The 25,987-nt window shown below is 55.7% G+C and overlaps 1 protein-coding gene across 3 annotated transcripts; it reads right to left on the bottom strand.

Annotated features, from left to right (window-relative positions):
* Positions 1–12,771: 12,771 nt before the first annotated feature.
* MMAB (metabolism of cobalamin associated B) lies at positions 12,772–25,948 on the bottom strand. Of its 3 annotated transcripts, none has more exons than XM_030336816.1 (9): positions 25,800–25,942; positions 24,594–24,655; positions 21,254–21,347; positions 19,368–19,425; positions 17,117–17,189; positions 16,790–16,887; positions 16,350–16,414; positions 14,529–14,588; positions 12,772–13,118 (listed from the first exon to the last, which is right to left on the bottom strand). In XM_030336816.1, exons 1-9 carry the CDS (start codon positions 25,913–25,915, stop codon positions 13,019–13,021), a joined length of 726 nt encoding a protein of 241 aa, XP_030192676.1. In that variant the 5' UTR covers positions 25,916–25,942; the 3' UTR covers positions 12,772–13,018. The 3 variants fall into 3 exon arrangements, 2 of the variants coding, with proteins under 2 accessions (XP_030192676.1, XP_030192677.1); XM_030336817.1 differs by having other exon boundaries at positions 13,061–13,118; positions 17,080–17,189; positions 25,800–25,946; XR_003973309.1 differs by lacking the exon at positions 12,772–13,118 and adding an exon at positions 16,092–16,227 and having other exon boundaries at positions 17,080–17,189; positions 25,800–25,948.
* Positions 25,949–25,987: the final 39 nt, after the last annotated feature.

Raw genomic sequence — 25,987 nt, 5'->3', positions numbered from 1 at the left:
CTGACCCCGGAGAAGCCTGCAGAGGAAGCCGAAAGCGTAAGTCAGACTCCAGGCTTCCCGAACACCATGTGCCCACGAGTCACCGAGGGGGACCCGCCTGATTCAGCGGCTCTGGGGGGCCCGGGGGCCCTCGTTCCTGACCGCCTGGCGCCGCACCGCAGACCGCACTCAGGAGCAAAGGTTGGAGCGCGTGCGCCATGCACCGGGGCCCGGCGTTCAGACACGTGGGGGAAGGAGACCCTGAACTTGGCATCAAACGCTGGTTCAGGTCCGCCGAGTGACTCTGGGCAGGCCTCCAACTTCCTGAACCTTTTCTTCCTCAGCAGGAAAATCGCCCCGACAGTAACCCTCCCACTTACCTCACGGACAGCTCGCGGCTGCGGGGTCTTCCAGACACGGGTGCCAAGCCCAGCCCCGCTTCTCACTGGCCGCGAGACCTTTGCCCGCCTCTCCCGGCCTCGCTCTCGTCCACAAAACGGGAGTCGGACCTTACAAAGCCTCTCTGTGGTAATGGGACAAGTCACGCTCCGGGGTCGGAAGAGGGGTCGGGTGTTTTTAGGGAAAAGGGTGCCATCAGGGAAGTGTCCTTTATTTCCCCCCCGGAAAGAGGGTCTGCGCCTCGGAGACAGGAAGGGAGGCGTTCGGGGCCGAGGCAGCAGCCAGACCAAAGGTGAGCTGGTGAGCCGCGGGAGGCGGACCGCATCGCACCCAGGGCAGGAGCGGGGACGCCCTCCCACAGGTGGTGTTGGCAGGAGCTCCCGTCCCCCGGGCCCTCACCCTGAGCACGGCCCGGCGCTCAGCCTTCTGCACGATTTCTTGCCCCTCCTCCTCCCAGGGACCCTGGGCACTCGGTCCGTTCTGCGGGTGCGGATGAGGTTCAAAGAGACGCATCCCCTTGCACGAGACCACGCGGCTAGAAGGCCCCAGAGGTGGGATTCGGCCCCGGGTCCGTGTGATTACAAAGGGCCCCCTTCGACCTGCGTCGGCTTTGCCGCCACAGGGAACGGTCTGTGCTGGATATCCCACGGGTGGCGGGGGAGCCGGGAAGGGTTAGAAGTCATTGGGTGTGGTGTCGGTTGAGCGTCCGACTTCGGCTCAGGTCATGATCTCGCGGCTCATGAGTTCGAGCCCCGCGTCGGGCTCCGTGCTGACAGGTCGGAGCCCGGAGCCTGCTTCTGCTTCTCCCTCTCTCTCTGCCCCTGGCCCACTCGCGTTCTGTCTCTCTCTCTCAAAAATAAGTAAACGTTAAAAAAAAAAAAAAAAAGTCACTGGGTGCAAACAGAGACGGGGGGCTGCAGGAGAGGGCTCCCCCAGGGAAGGCAGGGGAGCCTGAAGTTGAGGGAAAGACAGATGGGGGCGTGGGCGGGGGCGGGCGTGGCACGTGACAAATGACGCTTTGTCCTCTTAATATATCGCCTGTTCTGGGCACCGGTACCACACACCGGGCTCCACCACCCTCTCCCCACAGGGCCTGGCCCCACTGACTCCCCGGCCCGCTTGTGTCCCTCCCAGGGTCTCTGCCCAGAGAGGGGAGCATCACCCTGTGTGGGGCAAGTGAGGGTCTGCCTGGATGGCGTTGTCACCATCACCGATGATGCCAGACGGACCCAGCAGTTGGCGGGCGTCCCAGCCAGGAGGCAGCCCCCTTGGACAGACTGCCAGAGAGTTCAGGCTTGCCTCCGTTCACCCAAAAACAGGCACACAGGCTGCGCCGCGTGCCGGGGGGCACAGTCACAAGGAATGTGGACACCACCCTGCCTTGCAGACCTCACGGTCCGGTTGGGGAAGAGGCGTAACCGATCCAAGGAAGAGATGTCTGAGCACATACCGTGATCATCCGCTCCAGTGCCACACTGTTAGGATGCCCGCTTCACGGCTGGGAAAACTGAGGTTTGGAGACGGCAGGCCCCTTGTCCGAGGCCCTAGAGTCGGTCAGCGGCAGAGCCAAGATTCGAACCCTCATTTGCCACACTCCCAAGCCCTTACCAAGGTCTGAGCAGGCAGAAGAGGGGTGGGGGAGCCTTCCAGACAATGGGATCAAGACTGAGCGAAGCCACAGGGGCTGCTCTGTCCCTTATTCAGAGCCTTCTGCATCTGGTGCCCCATCTACCCTTGAGGGGACTGCTGGAAACAGAATTGCACCCGCTTTGCAGTGAAGGCCCTTCAGGTCTGTAAGGACTTGCTGAGGACCCCAGAGCTCTCGTCTCCTGAGTCCTGGCAAGACCAGGAGAGGTGGCTGTCTGCAGAACAGCACTGTCCCCGGCTACGGAAGTAAGAGGCTGAGTTGGATTGGGAGCGTACCCGAGCAAGGGTACCTGCTCTGCAGTTACCCTGCCTCCGCCTCCCCCCCAAAGCTCCCCAGGTGGAGACAGGATGTGGGCATTGCGGCACCTCTTCCTTAGCTCATCGCTCCCATCCCTGCAAGCTGAGCCCCTCTCCTCACCAGTTGAGCCAGAGACCCAGGGGGGACAAGGTGAAGGCCCAGAACGGCCCCTTAGTGCATCTGGGACCATGATCCATTTGGGGTTGTGGCGTCTTCTCTATGGAGGCCTTGCTCTCAGCCCCCAAACCATCTTAATAATGACAGCGAACTTGCTACTGCTTCCACAGCAATGGCCAGAGTTCCTTGGTCTTCCCTCTTGGTTTCCTGTAACAGCGGCCCCTGTTGAACCAGCCGGGTGGCCTGTCCCAGCAGGTCCGTGCTGTGAAGCTGGGAAGTTGGAGACGCCCACCTCCAGCCACCCTCACGAGGGGTTTCTATCAGCTAGGGTTCTCGAGCTGCAAGTGACAGAAACCGGCTCGGCCTCATGTAGACAGAAAAGGGATTTATCGGCAGGTTTTGAGGACGGGAGACGCAGAGTTGAGCCAGAGCAAGGGCCAGGGTAGTTCAGGGTCTTCGAGAGAGGCTGAGTCGAGCAGAGTCTTCAGGACTCGGCGGGAACGACTCCGCTCCGACCAGGAACCCATCTTTGTTCCGATCATGCCAGAATCTTCAGGGAAAATTCAGGGAGAGCAAAAAGACCCAGCAAGGCACCGATGTCACTCTTCCATTTATTCATTCAGTAAGTGTTCTCGGGCACCTGCCATGTGCCAAGCCCTGTTCTAACTAAGCCCTAGGATACAGCCTACTTTGAGAGAGACAGACACTAATGGGAAACCCAGAAGATCGCTTATGATGTGTTGAAAACAGGACAGAGAGCCCCACGGAGATTGTATCCCAGGGGGAAAAGTAACTCCCCAAAAGGGACTTGAGGCATGGCTGTCAAGAGAAGAGGGACCCGAACATAGCAAATATCCACGGGGGGCTTCCTGTTATTGTCAGGACTTCGAAAGCCTACGCTGGCACCCAGGGCAGTGGCAAGGATTTGGATCCTGGAATTAGACTTTGGATCTGGTCCCAGCCACTTCCTTCCCAGGACCTGGGCCAAATCACCTCATCTTTCCACACCTGCAAAGCGAGGATGATCATTCGTCCCACGTAGGGTCCCCAGGAGGTCAAATGAGGTCAGGCATGCCCCATGCCTGGCATATAATGAGCATTGAATTCACTTCCCACACCAGGTGCTTGATCGCATCCTGGGTGTGGGAGTGTGGGGATGCGTGTGTGCAAGGTGGCTCACCAAGCCAGGCTCTTGACATTGGGGGCTATGTCTGCTGACCCTCCAATGTATTGCATTACAGCTTAACGATTTTATTTATCTTTTTAAGGTAATCTGTACACCCAGCATGGGGCTCAAACTCACAACCCCGAGATCAAGAGTCATGTGCTCCAACGGACTGAGCCAGCTGGGTGCCCCACCGTTAGCTTTAACATCCTTCATTCCTTCCTCCTTCTAGTTAAGATTAAAAAAAAAAATTTTTTTTTAACATTTATTTATTTTTGGGAGACAGAGAGAGATAGAGCACAAGCAAGGGAGGAGCAGAGAGAGAGGGAGACGGAATCCAAAGCAGGCTCCAGGCTCCGAGCTGTCGGCACAGAGCCCAATGCGGGGCTCAAACTCACAGACTGCGAGATCATGACCTGAGCCAAAGTTGGATGCTCAACCAACTGAGCCACCCAGGCACCCCTTCTAGCTAGGATTTTTTAAGGTACCTTAACTACAGAACTGCCCCCTGAGTCCTCGAACCACCCTGCAAAGCACCCGGCACCAGCTGAAGAAATCCCCCTTCTAAAACACCCCGCGTTTCCCAATGGTGTGTGTGCTCTGTTGTTGCAATAGGACAGCGTGACATTGCTCAACTACAGGGGTGTTCCTAGCGGTCTTCAGTGGGAGGACATTGTAAACCAGAAACCCAAGAACACCCCCTGAAGAAAGCGTTTGCCCCGTCTCAATGCAGCACTGCGGGGAACGGGAGGAGGGGGGACGGACCTGGTGCCTAGCACCGCAGGGAGTTAACTGAGAGAAGAAACAGCTAAAGGAATGTGGCTTCTAGAAGGACAGCCCCTAGCCCTGGATCACCTGCCTGCTGGCAGGAGGAGGGGGGACAGAGATTGTGGCAGAGGTTGGGGCTGGGCTGGGGATGGGAGCTGTCACACTATTTCTCACTGGCTTTAATCTTTGCGTGCTTTGATGTGAAATGTAATTACAGATTCTGAATTACGGTGGGGGCTCATCAGGGCTGACTCATCAATTAGATTTATACGCATTCGGTTCTCGGAGATCTGTGACCCTGATGTTGTCACCTCAAAGCTCTGAGAAATCTGTCCCGCCAGCTCGTCCTCTTAGGGAACTGTGGGGTCGAGAAAGCCACTTTTGGGGCCAGCTTGGAGGGACAGTCTGTCCATGCTTGGGCAGCCCAGAGACAATACCTGCCTCTGAAGTCCCCATTCTTTAAAATCTGTGAGGGCCTTGGCCTAGGAATCCAGAAATGTCAAATACATCTTTGTTCCACTACCTCCGTCGGAAGTCATGCTAACGGATTACTAACAGCTGCCAAATCTGGACCCAGCCCAGCCTCAGGCTCCTTTTTTGTTTGTTTTTTTAAATTTTTAATGTTTTATTTTTGAGACAGAGACAGAGTATGAGTGGGGAGGGGCAGAGAGAGAGAAAGAGAGGGAGACAGAATCGGAAGCAGGCTCCAGGCTGAGCTGTCAGCACAGAGCCCGACGCGGGGCTCGAATTTGTCAACTGCAAGATCATGACCTGAGCAGAAGTCAGACACTGAATCGACTGAGCCCCCCAGGCGCCCCTCAGGCTCCTTCTTAACACAGCCTTCCGGGCAGCCCCTCCCGACCAAATGGCATATTGGCATCTCTTTCTCACCCCTGGAATAAGCCCTTCCACTGTCTCCACAAAAGGTAATTGGGAAGGGAAGCTGGGTTTTGCTACTGAAGGCCCAGGTGGAGTGCTGGTTTGTGCCACTTGGCTGACTGTGGCACATTGGATTCATCGCTGTACCCGACGGGGCGCCAGTTTGTCCAAATGAAGTTAGGGTGATAATCCACGGTGAAAATCCATCTAAGATGATAAATACGGATGTTCTTTGTCTACTCTCAAACCCCAGGCAAGTTAAAGATGCAGCAGCCGACAGAGGAGAAAGAAGGATGCCAGCGTCCTCGGCATCCTATGGAAAGCTGGTGTGATCACCTCCGGGGGCAATCCTCAGTGGGGCCGTGATCATTTTTCTTCCCTCCTCTGTTGCCCTAGAACCGAAGCCAACCCTCCACATTCAGGCTGCCCAGGAACTGCACTCCAGACAGCCAGCTGTCTTCAGCAGAACGACCAGGGGCATGTTCTCCAGGCTTCTAGAGTTCGGAGGGGCCCCGTGGCTCTGGCTACCGGAGGGAAGCCTACCCTGGCTCCAAGCATCCCGAGAGAGGTAGATGATTTATGACAGGCATGGAAAGCATTTGTCCGTTTCTTTTCTCTTTGGCAGTCATGTTTATTACACAAGTAAGCCTTTGTCAAATCCAACCCAAACTCATTGTTCAAAAAAAAAAAAAGAAAATCCAGACAAACAACAGTTAAAGTTAAAACCACCCATAATCCCATGATTTAGAGGTATTTTGTTTTTAATGTTTATTTTTGAGAGAGAGAGAGAGACAGAGTGTGAGCAGGGGAGGAACAGAGAGAGAGGGAGACACAGAATCCGAAGCAGGCTCCAGGCTCTGAGCTGTCAGCACAGAGCCCGACATAGGGCTCGAACTCACGAACCGTGAGATCATGACCTGAGCCGAAGTCAGACACTCAACCGACTGAGCCACCCAGGTGCCTCTTAGAGGTAAGTATTACTAACACATGGGACAGATCCTTGCATTTTTTCCTGTGGTGTATACACACACATGCATTTCTTTTCCAGGAATTAGGTCGTTCTATATATACTATTTTACAACTTGGTTTTTTTTCACTTAAAAGTTTTCTCTTTTCCACAGTAATAAATATATAGACACAATCAATGTCAGTCGTTTTGTATTTCCTTTTTTTTTTTCTTGAGAGAGAGGGTGCAAGTGAGCAAGGGGCAGAGAGAGAGAGAGAGAGAGAGAGAGAGAGAGAGAGAAGCAGGACTCACCTGGGGCTCATGTTCACCTAAAGTGGGTCTCGTGCTCACCCGATGCAGGACTTGAACTCACAGACCACCCACGCACCCAGCTTTGTGTTTCCTATAGCCTCTTATTGTTAACTATTTTCCCTGTTTAGCAATTAGCTCCCTATTGTTAGACACGGTGTCCAGTTTTTCACTGTAATGGGCAGCACTGCCCTGAAAAATCCCGATGGCTCCACCAACGTAGCTATTTCCTTTGGAGAAATTCTCGGACGCAGAATCCATAAGGACGTACGTTTCTAGGACTTTCATGTGCACTGCCAAATTGCCCTCCTGAAAGGTCGTCCTATCTCCAATTCCCCCAGCAGTGGAGAGTCCGCTTCTGTCTCCCCGCTGAAGTCTGCAGGTGGAGAGCCACAGGCTCGGAACTCTCTCCAGCTGCTGGGTCCTGCGGCCGGACCCCTGAGGATCCTCAGAAACAAGTTCTTCCTCTCCCACTGGGCAACCCCAAGCGCCCGACAGAGAGCGTGTGGCCAGGAGGGGACAGGGTCCTGGTGCCACCTGGCCCGGCCACTCACAGACACCACCCCTCTCTCCACCACGGACGCGCCCAGATGCCTTTTCTCGAGGCGGGCTGCCCACACCTTGTGACGGGACAGCGAGCTTTTGAGCTATCATCAACCTTATTTCCCTCTACAGCTCCTACGGAGTTAACAGATGTACGCACGTCTGAGGCAGTCATGCGGCAAGAGACTTTGGGGCCAATCCTTCCCGTTTTGACAGTGTGTAATCGAGGTGAAGCCATAAATTTTATAAACAAGAATAAACGACCCTTAGCAACATATGTCTGCTCGACCCTTCCAAGGTGATCGTAAATAAAGGCACCTGCTGGCTGGAGGAAGGATGTGGGCGCTGCAGATGGCCGGCGATGAGGGCCGAAGGATCTGTGCCTTGGGAGCATCTGGTGGGGGACAGGTCACCCAGCCACCCCCAGGTGCTGAGTCAGCTGGACGCCTTTCCACCATTTATTCGACCGCTTCTCCGGGCCATCTTTGCCTCTATGCCCCCCAGGCCGATGCCTGCTTCTCACCCTTTCCCAGAGAGGTAGCTTGTAGCAGGTGTGGTTGGGGCCCCTCCCCCAGGGTTTATGATACCCTCTTCTCCTCCCCTCCCCTACTTAGCTGTCAATCACTGCCCCAAGGTGGCCCCTGAAAACTGGGGTTCTTGTCCTGGCTCTGCTGCTGCCCACAGGGAGGCCTCGGGTGGCATGAGTCACCGTGGAGAGGTTCAAGAACGTGCTGGAGGTAGACAGACCCAAGTTCAAATCCGAGTTTGGCCTCTTCTTGCTGTGTGACACTGGCCAAAGTGCTGTCTCCCTGTGCCCCGGTTTCTGTGTCTGCATCTGAAACAAAGATACAAATATGTACCTGTGGGGGGGGGGGGCATGTGCTAAGCGCACACGGAAGCTGCTCTGGTATCGCTCAATAGAGCAGCCCTCCTGTTGCTCGAGAAGAGCTCTGTAAATGTCAGCTGTTTGTGATGATACCATTATAACCATCATCGTTGCCGCAGCAGGTGCTGTGTGACTCTGAGCAGGCAACTTCACCTCTCTGAGCCTCAGTTTCCTTAGACCTGTGAAATGGGGAGAATGTGTACACGCCTCACGGGGTTCCGAGAAATGAGACACGTCCATGCAGTCGAGCATTGAGGGAACGGTAGCCATGGTGCTGAGAGGGTGTAGAGCCCCGATGAAGAGCCCGGCTCCACCTCCTAGAGCCATATGACCTTGGGAAAGCCCTTTCTCCTCTCCGCGCCTGAGTTTTTCTGCCTGTAATTTGGACATGACAGTAATGTTAACAGTACCACGTGCAGGGGCTGTTGAAAGAATTAAACGAAAGGTTGCCTGTAAAGTGGTTAGGAGGCCTGGACACAATCAGTACTCAATTTGCGGTCGTTATTGATACTGACCTACTAATACTTACGCATGTCTCTACCTCAGTTTCTTCATCTGTGAAATGGGAGCAGTGATCTCTCTGATCCCTTTCGGCTCTCATTGCTCTGTGACTGAGTACCTCTCCCTTTCAGTCGGGCATGGTGTCCCTGGAGCCGTGGCCCTTGGTCTGACTGGGACTAGCACCCCCTGGAGCACACCTGTGTCCCTCCAGCCTCAGCAAGTCCAAACCACCCGGAGGCGCTGCTTGGTGGTGTTCTGGGCTTCACCCAGGCCTGAGCTACTTGAAAGTGCTTAGAAAAGGAGAAGACGCAATTCAACAGTAAGCTGCTTTTTTTTTTTTTTTTTTTTTTTTGGATATAGCCGCTGCTGTGTGCTGAACCCGTTGACTTATTCCCCAAACCCTCGGAAATTGAATCATCCCCAGTCATAAAAGGTGAAGACTGAGGGGCGGCCGCCTGGGTGGCTCAGTCGGTTAAGTGTCTGACTTCGGCTCGGGTCACCATCTTGTGGTTCACGAGTTCAAGCCCCGCATCAGTCTCTCTGCTGCCAGCGCTAAGCCTGCTTCGGGCCCTCTGTTCCCCTTGCTCTGTGCCCCTCCCCCGCTTGTGCACGCCCTCTCTCTCTCTCTCTCTCTCAAAAATAAACATTAAAAAAAAAAAGGTGAAGTCGGTTACGCGTTTGACTCTTGATTTTGGCTCAGGTCGTGATCTCCCGGCGTGCGGGTTCGAGCCCCGTGTCGGGCTCTGTACTGACAACACGGCGCCTGCTTGGAATTCTCTCTCTCTGCCCCTCCCCATCTCTGTCTCTGTCTCTCAAAATAAATAAATAAACTTCAAAAAGGTGAAGACTGAGGCTCAGCGAGGTTAGTGAGCAATTCACTCAAGGTGGCTCACCCAGGAAGCGGCACAGCTGGAGCCTGAATTCGAATTTAACCGTAAGGACAAACCGTAAGAACAGCTGGCTTGCTGCGGGGCGTGCCGAGCCCTTTTACACGCTGCCTCATTAAGCTCTCCCGGTGGCCCCTACCTATGGGGCAGACATTGTTGTCCTTCCCATTTCACAGACGAAGAAGCAAGGCTGAGAAGGATGGAGTGGCCCACCCAGAGGCAAGAAGCTAGAAAGTTCCAGAGCTGGTCTTGAGCCCATGCCAAGCTGCGCTCACTGCCCTCCGCGGTGTTTCAAGCATCGGAAGCCGTCCGGCGGCCTCGCCGGCCAGCCCCAGTGCTGCTTCTCGCGCTTCAATGCTGGAGCTCTGCGGACTCCAGGCGAGGCTTTGCAGCAGGCAGCCTGAGACTCCGGTCGGCTCCTGAAAAGGGGGGCTACGCTGGTCATTCTAGGGGATTCTTGCCCGGGGCTTCCACGGTGTATGCACGTGGTGAACACGTGCGTGCGTCTCTAGGAAGTGTGCACGGTCCCTCCGTCACAAGTGTCTGATTCTGTGGAGTGGGAGAGGAACGTGAGGGACATCCTCAGGCCTCAGGCGTCCCCGACCTGTCACCCCTGCCTTTGCTCCGGCTCAAGCACGGTCTTCCACGGGGGACTCCCAGAGAAGGAAACTGCGCCCCCATCAGGACTGCAAAGGTAAGTCCTTGATAGAACGACTGGGCCAGACTGGGTCCAGTATTGCCCGGAAGACTCCTGGGCCTGGGTGAAGGGAGGGAGGGACGGGCCACAAATCCGTCCAGGCACTGATTTATGTAGCATTCACGCGGAATTTATTATACAAGGAATTTTATTCAATTAAACTTGAAGTACGTCTGGATTCTTAAAGGTTCAGTAGTGATAACTGGGACAGAGCGATCATAAAACTGGATGGGCTGTCGGAGGAAGGTGTCGGGAGGAGGCGAGGGTGACATTGCAGCTGACGGGGGATTCGGAACCGGGACGTTTGTCATTGGGATGTGTTACAAGTTCGGGCGGAGAAAATTACTCGGTGAAAAATGCACATTAACAATAGCCAGGAGAGATCAGTTAAGGGAAACTGGGTTGAGAAATGAGACGGCAGAATCTATTAGCGTCTGACATTGTTCTCAGCGGCCCAGGTCGTGATTAAAACGACTGTCAAGTGGCGGTGGAGGGAGAGACACAAGGCCCCCTGTCCTGAGCCCACACCTGGCTGCAGACTCCCTGAGACAAGATGCTTCCCCTGAGCCTCGGTTTCTTCCCCTGCAGAGTGCCTGTTTCAGGGCTACTGTGAGGTTTGAACAAGAGGGTCCGTGGCACCCCTGGACCGGGCCCGGCACACAGTCAATCCCCAGCTCCTCTCTGGCAGGAGTATTAAATGTGCCCCGGGCCCCTGGTCTGGCCCAGGGGTACACAGGTGAGGTACTTCAATGGGTGCCAATGTATGGAAGTGCCCCAAACCCCAGGAATCAAGGGAGGTAAAAGTTTCATGCGATATTTTAAAAGATTAAAAGGATGCAAAAGATCTATGATCGAGGAACCATCACCATTTTTTAAGTAATCTCTGTGTCCAGCGCAGGGCTGGAACTCACGACCCGAGATCAAGAGTCGCCTGCTCCACTGACCGAGCCAGGCAGGCGCCCCAAGACATCACAGTTTTAAGTAAAAGCGGCCTGCTGTTTCTTTCCCGACCCCTGCACAACTGCGCGGGGCGGGGGCGACGGCTTGTGAGCGCCGACGGCAGCGTGCAAACAGATCAGGCAACGCGGGCTTCCTACTTAGTCGTGTGTCTGGAGGGTGGAGCTTTTCATGAACTTTCCCCCTGGGTTTGAGACACAGGAGGATATTTTGCCGGGAGCACGCAGGGGTGCGCATTTCTCCTTTTGCTTCTGGCTCCAGTGTGGCTTTGTGAGGCCCTGCAGGACAGCAAACGTTTCAAACTGATCAGTCCTCTGGGTCCCCAGAGCAGGCTCGCTCTGTTTTTCTCAGGTTGGCAACACGGGAGGCAGCCCCCGAGATGCCAAGTCTGCCCTGCGCCTGGGCCGTTTCTCGGGGAACGCGTGCCGGCCAAAGACAGGAGGCGGAGGCAGGGCCTGGGAACCGGGGGTTAACTCCAGGCGCGCAACAGCCTCTCCCGGCAAGGGCTGGCGGGGACGGGATTTGGCAAGAGGCAAGCTGCTTTGTTTCAAAGCATCATTTTATGCTGTATTTCCTCAAAGGGCTTCTCTTGTCCTTTTCCAGGGTGTCTGACCATGGCTGGGAGCGTTTTGGTACATGTGTCCTGCCCCTTCCAGGAAGACTGTGAGGAGGGGGCAGAAGCTGGGGAACGAGTGGTTCACCGCAAGCTCTTGGGGCCAGCTCCTCCCTGGCCCGGCCCGAGTGCTTGCAGGGCAGTTAGCCACGTTAGCCTCTCCTGAAATGCTGGTGCTTTCAGTGTTTCCAGCTCTGTGCACAGACGCTCAGCACCCGCTGGGGAGCAGACCTGGCGCTAACCACTGGGCGGGCGGAGCGGGGCAGGCCTCGGACACGGCCTCTTCCGGGAGGGATTTCACCTTCGCCCACGCTCACCGGCACCTCAGCCACCTCCCCGCCCAGGCTTAAGAGGGTTGCTGCAGCCTGCCGGGAGGCCAAGGATCCAGCGGGATGAAACGTACCCGTTCCTGCAAAATGTGCAGGCAGAGTCTTAAGAAATGAGAGCAAAATTATACGTGTGACCGATCATTTTAACGTTCGCTGACTTGCTGGCAAGGAGGACAGCAGAGTGACCAGCCTGCCTGAAGCGAGCCGGTGCCCGATGTGAAGCAGGGGCTCCGCGAGTGAACGATTGCTGAGCCGAGTTCACCAGGCATCTTGGCCCTGACAGTTAGCGAGAGCCTGCCCTTCCGGAGTCATTTCCCGCAATTAGCAGCGCGCGATCTTCACGTTCTCAGGGCCGCCTCCTCGCCCTGCATAAATATCCCCTTCCCAAGGACACAGCTGGCACTGGCAGTGTCATCTCGCAGTGGGAGGGGGCGGCGGTGACAAGAGAGATAAAATACAGCCATGGCATGGATCTCAGAGGCATAAACCGGCAGAGAAAGAAGTCCTTCTCCAAGCCGAGCCGTTCCTCGGTCCCTCGTCCCTGGACCCTGGTCCCTCATCCCTGAGTCCGAAGCAAGTCGTGAGGCCTCACCTGTCAGTGTGCAGCTGCCCTGCCCCCACACGTAGGTGGGGATGGTGGCTCGGAGGTGACCGAACTTCCAAATCCCGCCTGCCTTCCCCTTTATAAACGTGACATTTACAGCCCCTCTGGCCCAGCTAAATCCCAATTACATTTCCCAGGGTCTCTGATATCGTTCCAAATCTTTATGCCAGCTGAGCCGGCAGGGGAAGGGCTCTCTCACCACATGCGCACACGCGCGCACACACACACACACACACACACAAATGGCTTAAGCTTTTCCCACTTTTAATTTTTTTCTATGTGGCTTTTCACTGCTGGGATCACTTTGCCTTATTTTCCCCCATACTGAATTCATTCATTACCACCTCCTCTAAGACCCAGGAGAGCCTAGCGGGGAGGACAGGGGTCTCCTCCAGTCCCCCTGGGCGAGATCTTCAAGAATCAGGACAGGAAGGACAAACTCTTCACCTCGGAGGGCTCTACAGATCTCCCCCTTTGCATTATTTCCAGGTGCCTCAGGCTCGGTCCGACGGGTCATTTTTCTTGTATATTTTTTCCTGATTCCCCTCTTTCATGGCTGCGTATCTGGCTAATGTGAAGAGATAGTCGCTGAGTCTGGAGGGACAGAGAGAATGATCTGAAATGAGAGATCAATGCTAACTGGGTCCTTCCCATATTAGCCTTCAAGGAGGAAATATAAATCACACACCCCAGGAGCATCGGGCGGGACAGCGGGTGCTCGGCCAACTTGGGCTTTGATGGATGACACTCCGGGCCAGCTTCTGTGACTCTGGCGCCGGGGCTGGGGCAGTTCCTGCCAGATGAGGCTGCTACCCCCACCGGACCTCAGAGGGCTGGTGGCTTTGGGCCACTCCCTAGACTGGTTTGTGTACCTTCCGTGACCAGGACTGAGACACCCAGCCTGCCCTTAAGGAGCCTGCAGTGAGTTCACGAAGTCGCCCACCTTTCAACCGTCCCCCGCTTTTCCTTGTTTTCATGCCGAGCGCTGCCCACCACCCTCTTCCACCTCTCCAGGCCCCAATCTTACCCTCTGTGGCCAGCTCCATGCCAGGTCCTGCCAGCCTTCCAGGCTGGAACCTTCCCTGACCACGCCCCCACTGAGATCAAGCCCCCCTCCTTCTGATGCCTGGCCGTCTCTCTGGGGGCAGGGTTTGGGGGCAGTGGAAGAGATTCTGCTCTGGGTGTCTCCCATCCCTGGAAGGTAGTGACATGCTTGTTTCCAGTCTGCCTAGTGCTATCCTCCTTGCTGAGGAAATGAACTGGCTTGGCCCACACAACACTACGGGAGGACAAGGCTCCCCAAAGGTCACTGCTGTGCCGATGAACGGAACCTTCCTCTCTCCCTTCAGGCCCAGCCACCTCCCAGGAAGAAAGGAGCTGATCAGGTCACATCCCAGGGGGAGGAGTGACCTCAGTGAGGGGTGAGACCCCGGCTGTGAGGTCGCTTTCTGGAAATCCAGGACAGCTCCCAGGGGCCCCCTGGTTCTCAGCCTGCCCCTGGGCCCTGACCTTGCCCACACTGGAACTGCATGAGGCAAGGCTGGAACGGAACCCAGACAAGACCTCCTGGGGCCAACCCGGCTCACTGGTTCCTGTGTCAGGGCCCTGGGCCCTGACGGCCCTGAGCTGGCTTTGCCCGGCTGTCTCTTCTCAGTTCATACAGCCCTGGAGTCTTGTGGGGAGGGGCTGACAGTGGGTCTGACCCCTGCCTGAGCTCCCTGGTCACTCAACCCGAAAGCGGGCCCCTTCCTACTGCACTGTCCCTTTGTTCTTATGTTGTGTGCTCCTGGTTTTCACAACAGCCTCTCCCGACGACACCTTCACCTCACCAGGGACAGGGACGGTACCTGCCTCATTCTCAGCTGCATCCCTGTGCCCGACGCAGCACCTGGCACGTCGCCGACCCTCAGTGGATATGAACGTGTGGGCCCCCTTCTCTTATCGTTGCTTCCCACAACGTGCCTAGTTTTACTGAGTGGGACTCTCCAAATTCCATCAGAGTACCTGTTTAAAAACTTGGCCACGTTAGCGTCCGTCTCACCCATCTGGACAAGAGGCACCACCCTGGAAGAGGAGGAAACGCCACGTCGCGTATATTACGGGATCGACACTCCGGGGGACCCAGGGCTGCGTCCCACACCGGCACCTCAGAGCCTACAGCGGCTTGACCTGGTGCCCTTGCCGGCCTGGGCACAGACATCCCTCCGGACTGCTGTCTGCTGAGCACTGGTGACGGGGCGGGCCCTTGACACAGGTCACCTCCGCCACATAACCCTTGCTGAGAGATGCTCTCCCCGAAACCGAGGCTCTGGCTTTGTGTCCCCTGCCCAAGGGGTTTCATCATCCCACATGCACGTCCCCACCACCCTGCCTGGTGCATCCTCTGCTGGACGAGGCCCCCTGCCGGGCCTTTGCGTCTCTCCGATTGTTTTGGTACTGTGGGCATTGCCGACACGGATGGTTTTCTACAAACGATGAATTTTTTCTTTTGAAACTGAAGCTCTGTTACGCGGGACCCCTTTGGGAACCACTTGGGCCCACGAGCCTCTCATGAGGGATAGGACCTTTGTGATGTGGGGCTGTGGACAGAGCTCGGGTTTGGAAGCAGACCGACCCGGGCTCGAATCTGGACTCTGCCGTGGACCGCTCAGGTGACCACCCTGGCCACGAGGCCGCCTCTCTGAGCTCCAGTTTCCCGACTCCTGTACACAGGGGGCTGCCACCACCCCTCTGCCAAGGTTATCCTGAGGCATCAATGAGGTGACGATGAGCAAATGCATGGCCCTGCCCATTCTATCAGTGTAGGTAGGGCTTCACTTCCATTTGTCCGGGAAGCTGGGTGAGCTGGCGTTACGAGTGGTATAAATGGAGGTTTTGCAGGGAACTCTTCTGAAGTTTCTCTGAAAGGCTGTCAGTAGCTTTTAGGGGTCCTTCCTCTTCCTGACTCGGAGGTGTTGGGGCAGCGGGTGGCTGGTCTGTTGAGAGCTTCCACCTGCCCCCCCCCCAGCCCCGCTGCCAGCCCTGTGGGTCCCTCTGGGCCCTTTACCCAGCAGCCAGCAGGGTCCCTTCATGTCACCGCGTGGCCTAAAGCCCACCAACGGTTTCCTATTGCTCTCGGGATAGAGGTAGACCTCTCTGTGCCTCCGAGGCCCTGCCCGGTCTCTGGCCTCGTTGTGCCCCACACCCTCTCCCTCTGGACCCAGACACTCGGGTCTCCTTTGTGTCCGTTCAGTGCGGGCTGCCACCTCTGCCCTTGCTGTCCCCTCGCACTGGACGCTGTTCCTCCCGCCCCCCAATCCTTCAACCCCTGGCTCACGCAGTGTGACTGGGAGACACCCTCCCTGTGTCCACTCCACGTCCCTCACAGCCCTGACCACGGTGCGGGGCTCTCCACTCATTTCTGCCCAGCTCCAACTACCCCACTTACATTAACCCCCAGGGATGAGGAGCCGGGGCACAGGGCAGGGAGGCCTCTCCCCGAATATCCTTTTGACTTTCATAGCATGTGAGTATCAGAATTATAAATAACCAGCTAACCCCATCAGGGACTCCTCCTACCCTGTTCACCTATAACCTCTTGTTTCTCCGTAAGCTCTGAGCGTGATGTGGTTACATCATCTGTCATTTGTCCGCTCGCGGGTCACTGTCTCCCCTCGGCTATGCAGGGCTCTGAGGACAGAGACCCGGGCTGGCTGGCGTCCACCTGGAACGGTGAAGGTGGCAGGTGAAGGTCTGCCGATGGGTGGCTGGATGGCACGGAGCCGACCCTCCTAGGCTTGCCTGCTGCTCTGGCCAGGCCCCCGCCCTCTCCCTTGGCCCCCTTACCGTCTCTCTGCTCGGCGGCACACGGCCCGACAGAAGTGCAGCGCGGAGCTGCTCTTGCCTCCCGACTGAAAGGAGAGAGCGGGCGCTGGCTGGAGCGGGGGTGGGGAGGGGGGGGAAGGGGGTGGGGGGGGTGGGTGTGCCCACTGCAGACAGGGAGCTCCCTGGACAGATGGACCGACAGATACATAGGACCCTGCCCCCGCCCCCAGCCAGCAGTGTTCTGCTTCCGGGGCCCTGCAGAGGGGCGTGTCCACTGGGAAGCCCCCTCCAAAGTGGGCAGGGCTGGGGAGGGACCGGGGAGGGTCCGGAGGGGACTTGGGAGGCCGGCGGCCAGCTTCTGTCAGGCAAAAATTAAAGAGGGGGCTTACTCCGCACCTGTGTGTTTCTGTGAACACACTTGGCCTGCGGCCACCCCCAGGTTGACACCGCCTGGCACCTACCGGCAGGATAAACGCCGTGAGAGGGGGGAGCTGGCTGGAGTATCTGTCGATCCACTGCTCCAGCTCCAGGATGGGCCCCGCCTCGAATGCAGCACATCCTGAGGAGCCGAGAAGCAGGAGGACACGGCCATGGGGCCCGTCGCCGCCCAGACCAAGGAAACCGCACCCATGTCCCTTCCACCCCGGGGGGCTCTGCAAACCACTTCCGCCGGCTTGGGAGGGCCTTCCTTCTCGGGGTCTACGGGCCAGGCTGACGGGGGTGCCAGGGGACGCCCCGGACAGGGTCCCACCTCTGAGCACGCGCGGCAGGTTGGGAGAGAAGATTACTTAAGTGAGCCTCCCTGGCCGAGGAGCGTGGGGTCGCCAGGGCAGAGCCGACGTCCTGCAGCGAGCACTGGATCTGGGGAAGCAACGGGGGGTGACAGTGAAGACCCATTCCTGGCGGGCCGGGTGGGGCTCGCGTGGTTCCACGTGCAGGGGTGCCCTGTGACACCAGGAGGCGAGCAGGGGCTGCCCTGCTGGGGACTGGCCGGATCTTTAATCAGCTGGCATTTAAAGGCGAATCAGCAAACTCCGTCTGAACCTTTGGCACATCTGCCTTGGACACCAGCTCTGTTGAGCGGGGGCCCTGGGTCCCTTGGGGCTGCGAGTCACACAGACGATGAGCGTCAGGTGCCCAGTGACAGTCAAGAGGTAGCTTCTCACCCCACTCTCGTCTCCATCAGGCCTGGGCCCCGGGAAGTCTTTCCCTTTCCTCTCCACTGACGGCTTTGGTTGTCTGACCTGTGACAGCCGGGCCAAGACACCAAATGTGACAGTGCTTTAAAACTAAGCCATAAAGAACAAGTATGTACGAGAACATGGTCGACCCCTGCGTGACAAACGACCCACAGGCGCCCGTGCCAGTGAGCCCCACGAATGCCACCTCCTTTGTGGCCGGCCAGAGTCCGCTCAAGCTGGGTGGGGCGCCGTGAGGTGGGTGGTGGTCTGTGACCTCTGCTGAGATGGCGACTGTGACAGCGTGCCGGGAGCAGGGCGCAGCGGGAGGCAGCAGAGGCCGCCCACCCAGCAGTGAGCTGGGACCCTCCTTGGGCCGCCGACCGGCAGAACCTGGGTGGGGACCTTGGCCGCCTGGCGTCTTGCGGGCTTCGGGCGGGAGGCGGGGTAACGGTAGTGCCCCCCTGGACGGCCAGCTGCAGCACTCACCCCAGCACTGGAGGGGGCGGGAGCCAGCTTGGGAATCAGATCCCAACTCCGCTGATTCCCAGCCCCGGCGCCTTGGGCAGGCGGCCCTTTCCTTTAGGAGTTTGTTTTGCCCCAATAACGTGCCCGTTAACCTGCAGGTCACAGGCTTCTGAGGAGAGCGGTGCACGGGCCCAGCGAGCGGGGACCTGGTGGGGCTCCCGGGTGAGAAGGTCACAGTCTGCACCCTCGGGGTGCCCAGGCCAGTGAGGAGACAGACGGATCAGACCGTGTGACACTCTTTGTGGCACCTGCCGTTAGAGGCGGGGCCTCCACAACGGGGGTTGTGGAAAGCTGGAGGCGCCTCACCGGGCTGGAGGCTGGGCGGCCGCACCAGGCCCTAGGGGACGTGACGTTGGAGCTGGGACCCAAAGGACAGGGGCCTAAAGCATAGGTGGACTCATCACGTCACTGCCCCCGCCCCCCCACCCCCGCCTCAGCCTTTTCCCTCTGGAAACCCTGCAGAGATGAGCACAGCATGCGGAAATGACGCCTGCTGAGGTGAGAACTTCTTCACTGGGAGGCTGAAAACCACGCTGGCGGCGCATAGGAGGGCCTCATTCACAGAGAGTTCCGGCACTTAAGGCCCTCCCATCCTTCTGTGGCCCCCTCACTGCCCTCCGCCTGCTCCCAGGAGGCTAAGCGGGCCCCAGCCTGGCCTGGAGGACTGAAGCAGGCTGAGTGTTCAGGAAGCAGCTTCTACAGTCTCAGGCCAATGTGTAGACTGAAACCTTGGACACGTCCTATGCATCCGAGGGGATGTCCCTGTCTCCACTGTTAAAGTCCTGTCTGTGGGTCACAGTCTCCATGCTTCCTAAGGAGAACACTAATACTAAAGGCCATAAGGTCCCCTGGCCTAGGGCTTCCTGAAGCTGGTTTTCCCAGGTTTCTCAGCCTCGGGGCTGCTGACATTCAGGCAAGGGGCATTCTCTGTGGCAGGGGAGGCCCTGGGTGTTGTAGGACATTTAGCATGTGCATCCCTGGCCTCTACCAACTAGATGTCAGGGGCCCCCCCCCCCCCCCCCCGCCGCCCACCTGTAACCACCAAGAGTAATACCAGACATTGCCGTGCGTCCCCTGAAGGGCAGGAGCACGCTGGGCCAAGTCCACTGCACTTTACGTTTCCCCCCTCTTGGTGCTGTTCTCACCACTCGCCTGGGAGGGAGGATGATCTCTGTGTCCCCGTTTTGCAGGTGAAGAAACAGAGGATCCCAGAGAAACAGTGAGTAGCCCCAGGTGACCCAGAGAGGAAGTGACAGTCAGATGGCAAATCCAGTTATGGCCATCAGGCCACAGAGATACAAATCCCAACTTGGGATGAGACACTGCTACTCACTTTCTGCAGCTCTTCAGCAAACGGGTGGCCTTTTTCTGCGACTAATTCCAAAGCAAACCTGTGAGGAAAAAGAAAAGAATCTGCGTCTCACATCATGTCTGTGGGCCCTAATTCAGCTCTGACACCACAGGGTTATTTTTCTTGCTGACAGTGAGAACATCATAACCTTTCATTTGGTTAGGGGTGTTTGTTGCTCAAAATGCCTTTTCTTATTACTCATCCAGTCAACACTTCCTTTCTCAGTGCCTACTCTGGCCAGGTCCAGGCAATTCAGCATGAGTACAAGGGACACAGGCTCTGTTCGGCAGGAGGCCGAGGCGTGAATCGGGTATCACACGACTGAACGTGAAGTTGCAAACTGAGGTCAGCTCTCTGGAGGAAAGGGCCAGGGTCCTGGAAACCTTGGCCTTGGCTGGAGTTCAGGGAGGGCTTCCTGGAGGAAGCAGTGCTGGAAGTGGGACTTTGAAGGCTGAGTAGGAGTTCCTGGTAAGGCAGGTGGGACGGGGAAAGCCAAGCGCCCCAGACTCAGGTCAGGACCCCAGCTCCAGCCTCCCTCCAAACTCTGCCACTCTCTTTACCAGTCAGGGGCCTGGCAGGGAAGAGTCGGCAGTGCATTCGCAGGGTTCCTGGAGGAAAGGCTGGCCAGGGGACTATTAACAGGGTGTGAGAAAAGTTATGGAATGACAGTGGGTGGCAAAAATTAGCACAAGCAGGGGCCTGAAGGGGCGAGGGAGGGTCAAAGGTGCTCCAGACCCGGGAGAGCTGGATTCTCGGTGGGGCCACCGCCAGGAGCCGTGCAGCTGACTGGGCGAGAGTCACTGGGGAATGGGGGCAAAAGTGTTCCCGCTCCTCTCTCTACCAATGTCCCATCTCCTGCTGGTGCCTTCCATTGGCTGGACCCACCCGGAAGACAGAGGAGGGGACTGGGGTGAAGCGTCACCACGCAACAGAGGTTGCCTTCTGGGCACAACCAGTGTATCGTCTTAGCCTGCCTCACAGTCAGAACTAAACAGACAAACGTGTTAATTTGTCATCTAGCGTGGGTCTCCCGCTTTGGACTGCAAGGAACAACTCTGTGGGCCGGACACAGTCTGCCCTCCGCAAAGCGACATCCTCCGGCCTGGCACCAGGCAGGTGCCCGGGAATATCCTCCGGGAAGACATCCCCACGATGCAGCCAGTTGCAGACCCTCCTCGGTGCTGCTCCTTCAGGCTTCCGCCACCTGGAGGGTGCCCCTCTACTGTCTGCTCCCCCAGCACCCCCAAGACTGTGGGCTCCACGAGGCACGTGGGCTGAGGCTCTCTGCCCGGCACATGGAGAGGCTTGCTCTCCGACAATCCACAATCGAGGCGTCCCCAGTCTCCTGCCCCCCCGCCCCGGACTGAGGGATGATGGCTTGCTGATTCGCTAATCCTAAACAGCTGATGCCAGAACTCCCCGTCCTTCCCCCCTGCCCATTTCACCTTGTGTCTGCCTCTTCCACCTCCTCCCTCCACCCCCCGCCTTCCCACAGACACCAAGGGGTCTGCGTTCTCTGCTCCGCTGGCAGACCACCTGCACCTGCCATTATCCATCCTGAACACCTCACCTAGTCGGGCCCATCACTGGGAGGTGGGAGCCGCACACCCGTACTCGCCTGAAGAGTGGGGGAACCAGGGAAGGAGGGGCATGGCAGCTCCACATGGCGTGGGACAGATGCCAGCCAGGAGCAGGCAGGGCCGGAAGTCCCCGGCAGCCTCGTGGAGGCCTCGTGCCAGGCCGAGGCAGGTTCACCAAGGGTTGGCCGCCCCCCGGGGCCAGCCAGCGCTGCTCTCGAGAGCTTCCCGTGAACTACGTTACTGGTGCCTATTCAAACCCCGCCTCAAGGCCAACCCCGTCTGCCTTACCCAATGGCTGAGCTTAATTCATCTGTAGTTCCCACGGCTTCAAACACCTGGTCATCTTTAGGTCTCCTTTCTCCAGTGAAGGTGCTAGAAAACCCTATGAAAAAATGTTTAGCCACCCAAATTAAGATTTTTTATTTTTCCTGACATGCTCTTTTTTTAAAAAAACTTTCCACCTGAAGGATAACATATACACAGAAAAGTGCTCAAATCCTAAGTATATAAGTTGATCAATTGCTCCTACCTGAATATACCTCTGTGATCAGGACCCAGACCAACAAATAGAGAATGATCGGCACCCCTGAAGCCCCCAGGTACTCTCTTTCATTGCTATTCCTAAGGGTAACTTCTTTCCTGACATGCTTTTATTTTATTCCTAAAAATCATGTACTAATCATTCTGCTAAAGAAATAAGACATATAAAGGGGCATCTGGGTGGCTCGGTCGGCTAAGCATCCGACTCTTAATTTCAGTTCAGGTCATGATGTCATGGTTTGTGACACTGAGCCCCGTGTTGGGCTCCATGCTGTCTGTGTGCCGCCTCCTTGGGATTCTTTCTCTTCCTCTCTCTCTGCCCCTACCCCACTTGCGTGGGACGGCTCTCTCTCTCTCTCTCTCTTCAATAAATAAACATTGTTTAAAAAAAGAAATAAGACATATAGGTACATATTATAATTATATTTCACATAAAATTGAAGTCCTCTGTGGATCTCTGCCTAGGTCACGATTTCCCACCATGTTCCCTTAACCACGGAGATAGAACAAATCTGCTCCCGACAGCCAGGAGCCAGCCTGGTGCTCGCAGGCAGGCTGTGGTGTTCCGTTGGGACTCAAACACCTCTGCGGAACACTGTCTGGTGGCCCCCACTCTGACTGTGACACAGCAATCCCCAAACAAGACCCCCCATAATCATGTCTGAGCACAGAACACTGTCCAACCTGTAAAAATGACCAAACATCCCCATTCTCTGGCTAATGCGAGGGACTGCTGCTTCTTTATCAATGACAGCTTTGGCCTCTCTTTGTCACACCCACCTTCTAGATAAAAAATGATTGAGGGGCGCCTGGGTGGCTCAGTCGGTTAAGCGGCCGACTTCGGCTCAGGTCATGATCTCGCGGTCCGTGAGTTCGAGCCCCGCGTCGGGCTCTGTGCTGACAGCTCAGAGCCTGGAGCCTGTTTCAGATTCTGTGTCTCCTTCTCTCTGACCCTCCCCCGTTCATGCTCTGTCTCTCTCTGTCTCAAAAATAAATAAACGTTAAAAAAATTAAAAAAAAAATGAGATACCCAACTAGAGAATTAGCCCTGCTTCCTGACGGCATCCAATCCAGAGCAACACCCCACTTCCTGGAATTTGCTCCAGATCACCTGGCATAAGCCCAGTCCTATAATGGGTCCTTTCCAGTATCTTCTCACTGAGCCCACGGTGTGCCATGTAATGAGCTAAGTGACCCAACTTGACTAGACTGTCCCTGTGGGTCTCGGCTGGAGGGCAAGCCTGTGCACGTTCTCTTTCCCTTTTATTTATTGTGGTAGTAGACACATAACATAAAACTTAGCATTCGAATTATTTCTAAGAGTATGGTTCAGTGGCATTAAGTGTATCGTATGCATATCTTTTATACTTTTACGACCTAAGTACATACTCCCCAAAATATATGTAAACTAGTGACCTGCGCAGTTTAAAAAAAAATTTTTTTTTGCTGTTTATTTATTTTTGAGACAGAGAGAGACATAGCATGAACGGAGGAGGGATAGAGAGAGAGAGAGAGACCCAGAATCCGAAGCAGGCTCCAGGCTCTGAGCTGTCGGCACAGAGCCCGACGCAGAGCTCAAACTCACAATCTGTGAGATGATGACCTGAGCCGAAGTCGGACGCTCAACCGACTGAGCCACCCAGGCGCCCCACCTGCACAGTTTTTTTTAAGTTTATTCGTTTACTTTGAGAGAAACAGAGACAGTGCGAGTGGGGGAGCGGCAGAGAGAGGGGGAGAGAGAATCCCAAGCAGGCTCCCACTGCCAGCACACAGCCCAATGTAGGGCTTGATCCCACAAAGCCATGAGATCATGACCTGAGTCGAAACCAAGAGTGGGATGCTTAACCGACTGAGCCACCCAGGTGCCCCAACCTGCAATTTTTTAAATTAAAATATTTAAGTAGGGGCACCTGGGTGGCTCAGTTGGTTAAGTGTCCGACTTCAGCTCAGGGCATGATCTCACGGCTTGTGAGTTCGAGCCCCGTGTGGGGCTCTGTGCGTACCGCTCAGAGCCTGGAGCCTGCTTCAGATTCTGTGTGTGTGTGTGTGTGTGTGTGTGTGTGTGTGTGTGTGTGTGTCTGCCCCTCCCCACTCATGCTCTGTCTCTCTCAAAAATAAACATTAAAAAAAATAAATAAAAATAAAATACTTAAGACATCTCTACACCCGACATAGGGCTCGAACTCAGGACCCCAAGATCAAGAGTCGCATGCACTTCTGAGCCGGCCAGGCGCCCCTGCAGTTGTAAACTTTAGAAAATATGTCACATTGATACAGTCTACATCTTTTTTCTGTACAACATTATTTTCAGGTATTGTTTACATAAAGTAATATATGCTCATTACAAAAAGTCCTAGAATAGGGGCGCCTGGGTGGCGCAGTCAGTTGAGCGTCCGACTTCAGCCAGGTCACGATCTCGCGGTCCGTGAGTTCGAGCCCCGCGTCAGGCTCTGGGCTGATGGCTCAGAGCCTGGAGCCTGTTTCCGATTCTGTGTCTCCCTCTCTCTCTGCCCCTCCCCCGTTCATGCTCTGTCTCTCTCTGTCCCAAAAATAAATAAAAAACGTTGAAAAAAAAATTAAAAAAAAAAAAAGTCCTAGAATAGAATAAAAGTATGCGCCATAAACAATGAAAGCCCTTCTGTTCATTCCCCTCTCCTAAACTCAATCTCTCTCCCAGGTAGTACTTCAAGATGTAACCTTTCAGCATATTCTATGCATATCTGAACACATATATGTATATATGCATAACACACACTTTTATCCAAGTAGATTTCAATTATTTGAATTGCTCTGCAATTTGCTTTTATCACTTCATATATCTTAGGCATCTTTCATTTCATATCACATTTGATGATATTTATTGAGACCTGTGGGAGATACAGAATCTGAAGCAGGCTCCAGGCTCTGAGTTGTCAGCACAGAGCTGACATGGGGCTCGAACTCATGAACTGTGAGATCACCGGAGCCGAAGTCGGATGCCTAACCAACTGAGCCACCCAGGTGCCCCTGTTACATAATTTTTAACGTATGCAAACAATTTGGAAGAACTTTCAAATGGAGTTTTTTGCATGTTTCATCTGCCGCCTACCTTTGTCTCCTGTTTTGGTGTATATCTTGGGGATCTTGGGTGTCTTCAAGGAAGGCTGTGGCCTAATGAGACACAGACATCAAGAAGTGGAGTGGGCATGACACCTCCTTCAGTGGGTCACATCTTGCCCAGTAACCTCAGAGGCAGCACTTTCCCCTCCTCTGTTTGGATCTCGTGTTGGCATCATTTTCCTCCCTTCTTCCCAATTCAGTCCGTTGTGGGCAAGCTCTGTGTCCTGCCCACATCCATTATCTGCAGAGTAGCTCATGTAGTGCACTGCTCAATGCACATGCTCAATAAATATTCACTGAAAGAGTTTATTGATCACTTTCCATAGTCTCTGCACTGTGCTAAGTGGATTACTGGCATTATCTCCTGGAATTATCCCATAGGCACTACCGGTGACCTTCCTTTTACTGTTGAGGAAATTGGAGCTCACAAGATGAGACTCCAGGTCCCTGAGGAAGGAAGACACAGGGCTGGGATTCATGCCCAAGACTACCTTACTCCAGACCCCAGTTACCTTTTACCCGACAGAAACCGTTACTTTGACCCACCCAAACTCTTATCCTCTACTCTACCCAGTCAGGGCTGCTTGGAGAAAGTAATCTGGGCCATTTCCCTTCTAAGAAGCTTCACGTATACTCAGGAATGAAGACCTGGCAAAACAGAGTTCTAATTCTGGCATTTTCAAATAGCAACATAACACCTTTAATGCAGGCTTTGACACGAACATGTGGCATCACGAGGTGATCCAAACGTTCAATTACTGGATCTAGGAGAGTATATCGATCCATGATAAATTCATGGGACCACGCGGGTTCGGAGGTCTGGGAAGGGGAGCAAGTTTCAAGGTCGGTGAGGACGGCCACCTTCAGATCGTGTTGGTGTATCTCTGTGTCTTAGGAAATAGGTCAAAATCTGAATTGAGGCCCACCCGACGGTGAGGCGGGGCAAGATGGCCCTCGTGGCGGGCCAGGGACGTGCCCTGCCCTGACGCACGACAGCCGGGCTTCGTTCGGACTTGTGCAAAGAAATCTTGGGTCTCTGGCTGCCACGGTGCTCACGTGGCCAAGGTGACGTCAGGACTAAGACGTGTCACCTGGCTGTTGCTGCGGCGACCTCACTGCGGTGTGACGTCACCATGGCGACGACACCACAATTCACGGCAGGTGTCCGAGTTACCCTCCCCAGCCAGGCACTCACCCGTCCCCGTCTTCCACGCCCTGGGGGCCGCGGCTCTGGAAACGGGGACACAGCAGCCTGCCGGCGCCGAGGCCCCCGCGCAGGCCAAGGCGGGATCCCAGTCCCCACACAGCCATGCGCCAGGCAGCTCGTCAGGGGCTGACCCCACCAGGCTCCCGTCCAGGTCGCGGGCGACTCCACCTACCTCC

Source organism: Lynx canadensis, chromosome D3 (assembly GCF_007474595.2).
Source record: "Lynx canadensis isolate LIC74 chromosome D3, mLynCan4.pri.v2, whole genome shotgun sequence".
NCBI classification, from domain to species: domain Eukaryota; kingdom Metazoa; phylum Chordata; class Mammalia; order Carnivora; family Felidae; genus Lynx; species Lynx canadensis.
Note: the sequence above shows the minus strand (reverse complement) of the source record. Positions and strands in the feature narration are given on the sequence as shown.

Excerpts from the sequence above, each read along its gene's own strand:
- MMAB (XM_030336816.1), bottom strand. The coding sequence starts at position 25,915 with ATGGCTGTGTGGGGACTGGGATCCCGCCTTGGCCTGCGCGGGGGCCTC. Across the intron at positions 21,348-24,593 it reads CACCAAAACAGGAGACAAAG|GGTTTTCTAGCACCTTCACT; the intron begins GTAGGCGGCAGA and ends ATTTTTTCATAG. Across the intron at positions 14,589-16,349 it reads TGCCGCCGAGCAGAGAGACG|GGTGGTGCCTCTTGTCCAGA; the intron begins GTAAGGGGGCCA and ends CTCCTCTTCCAG.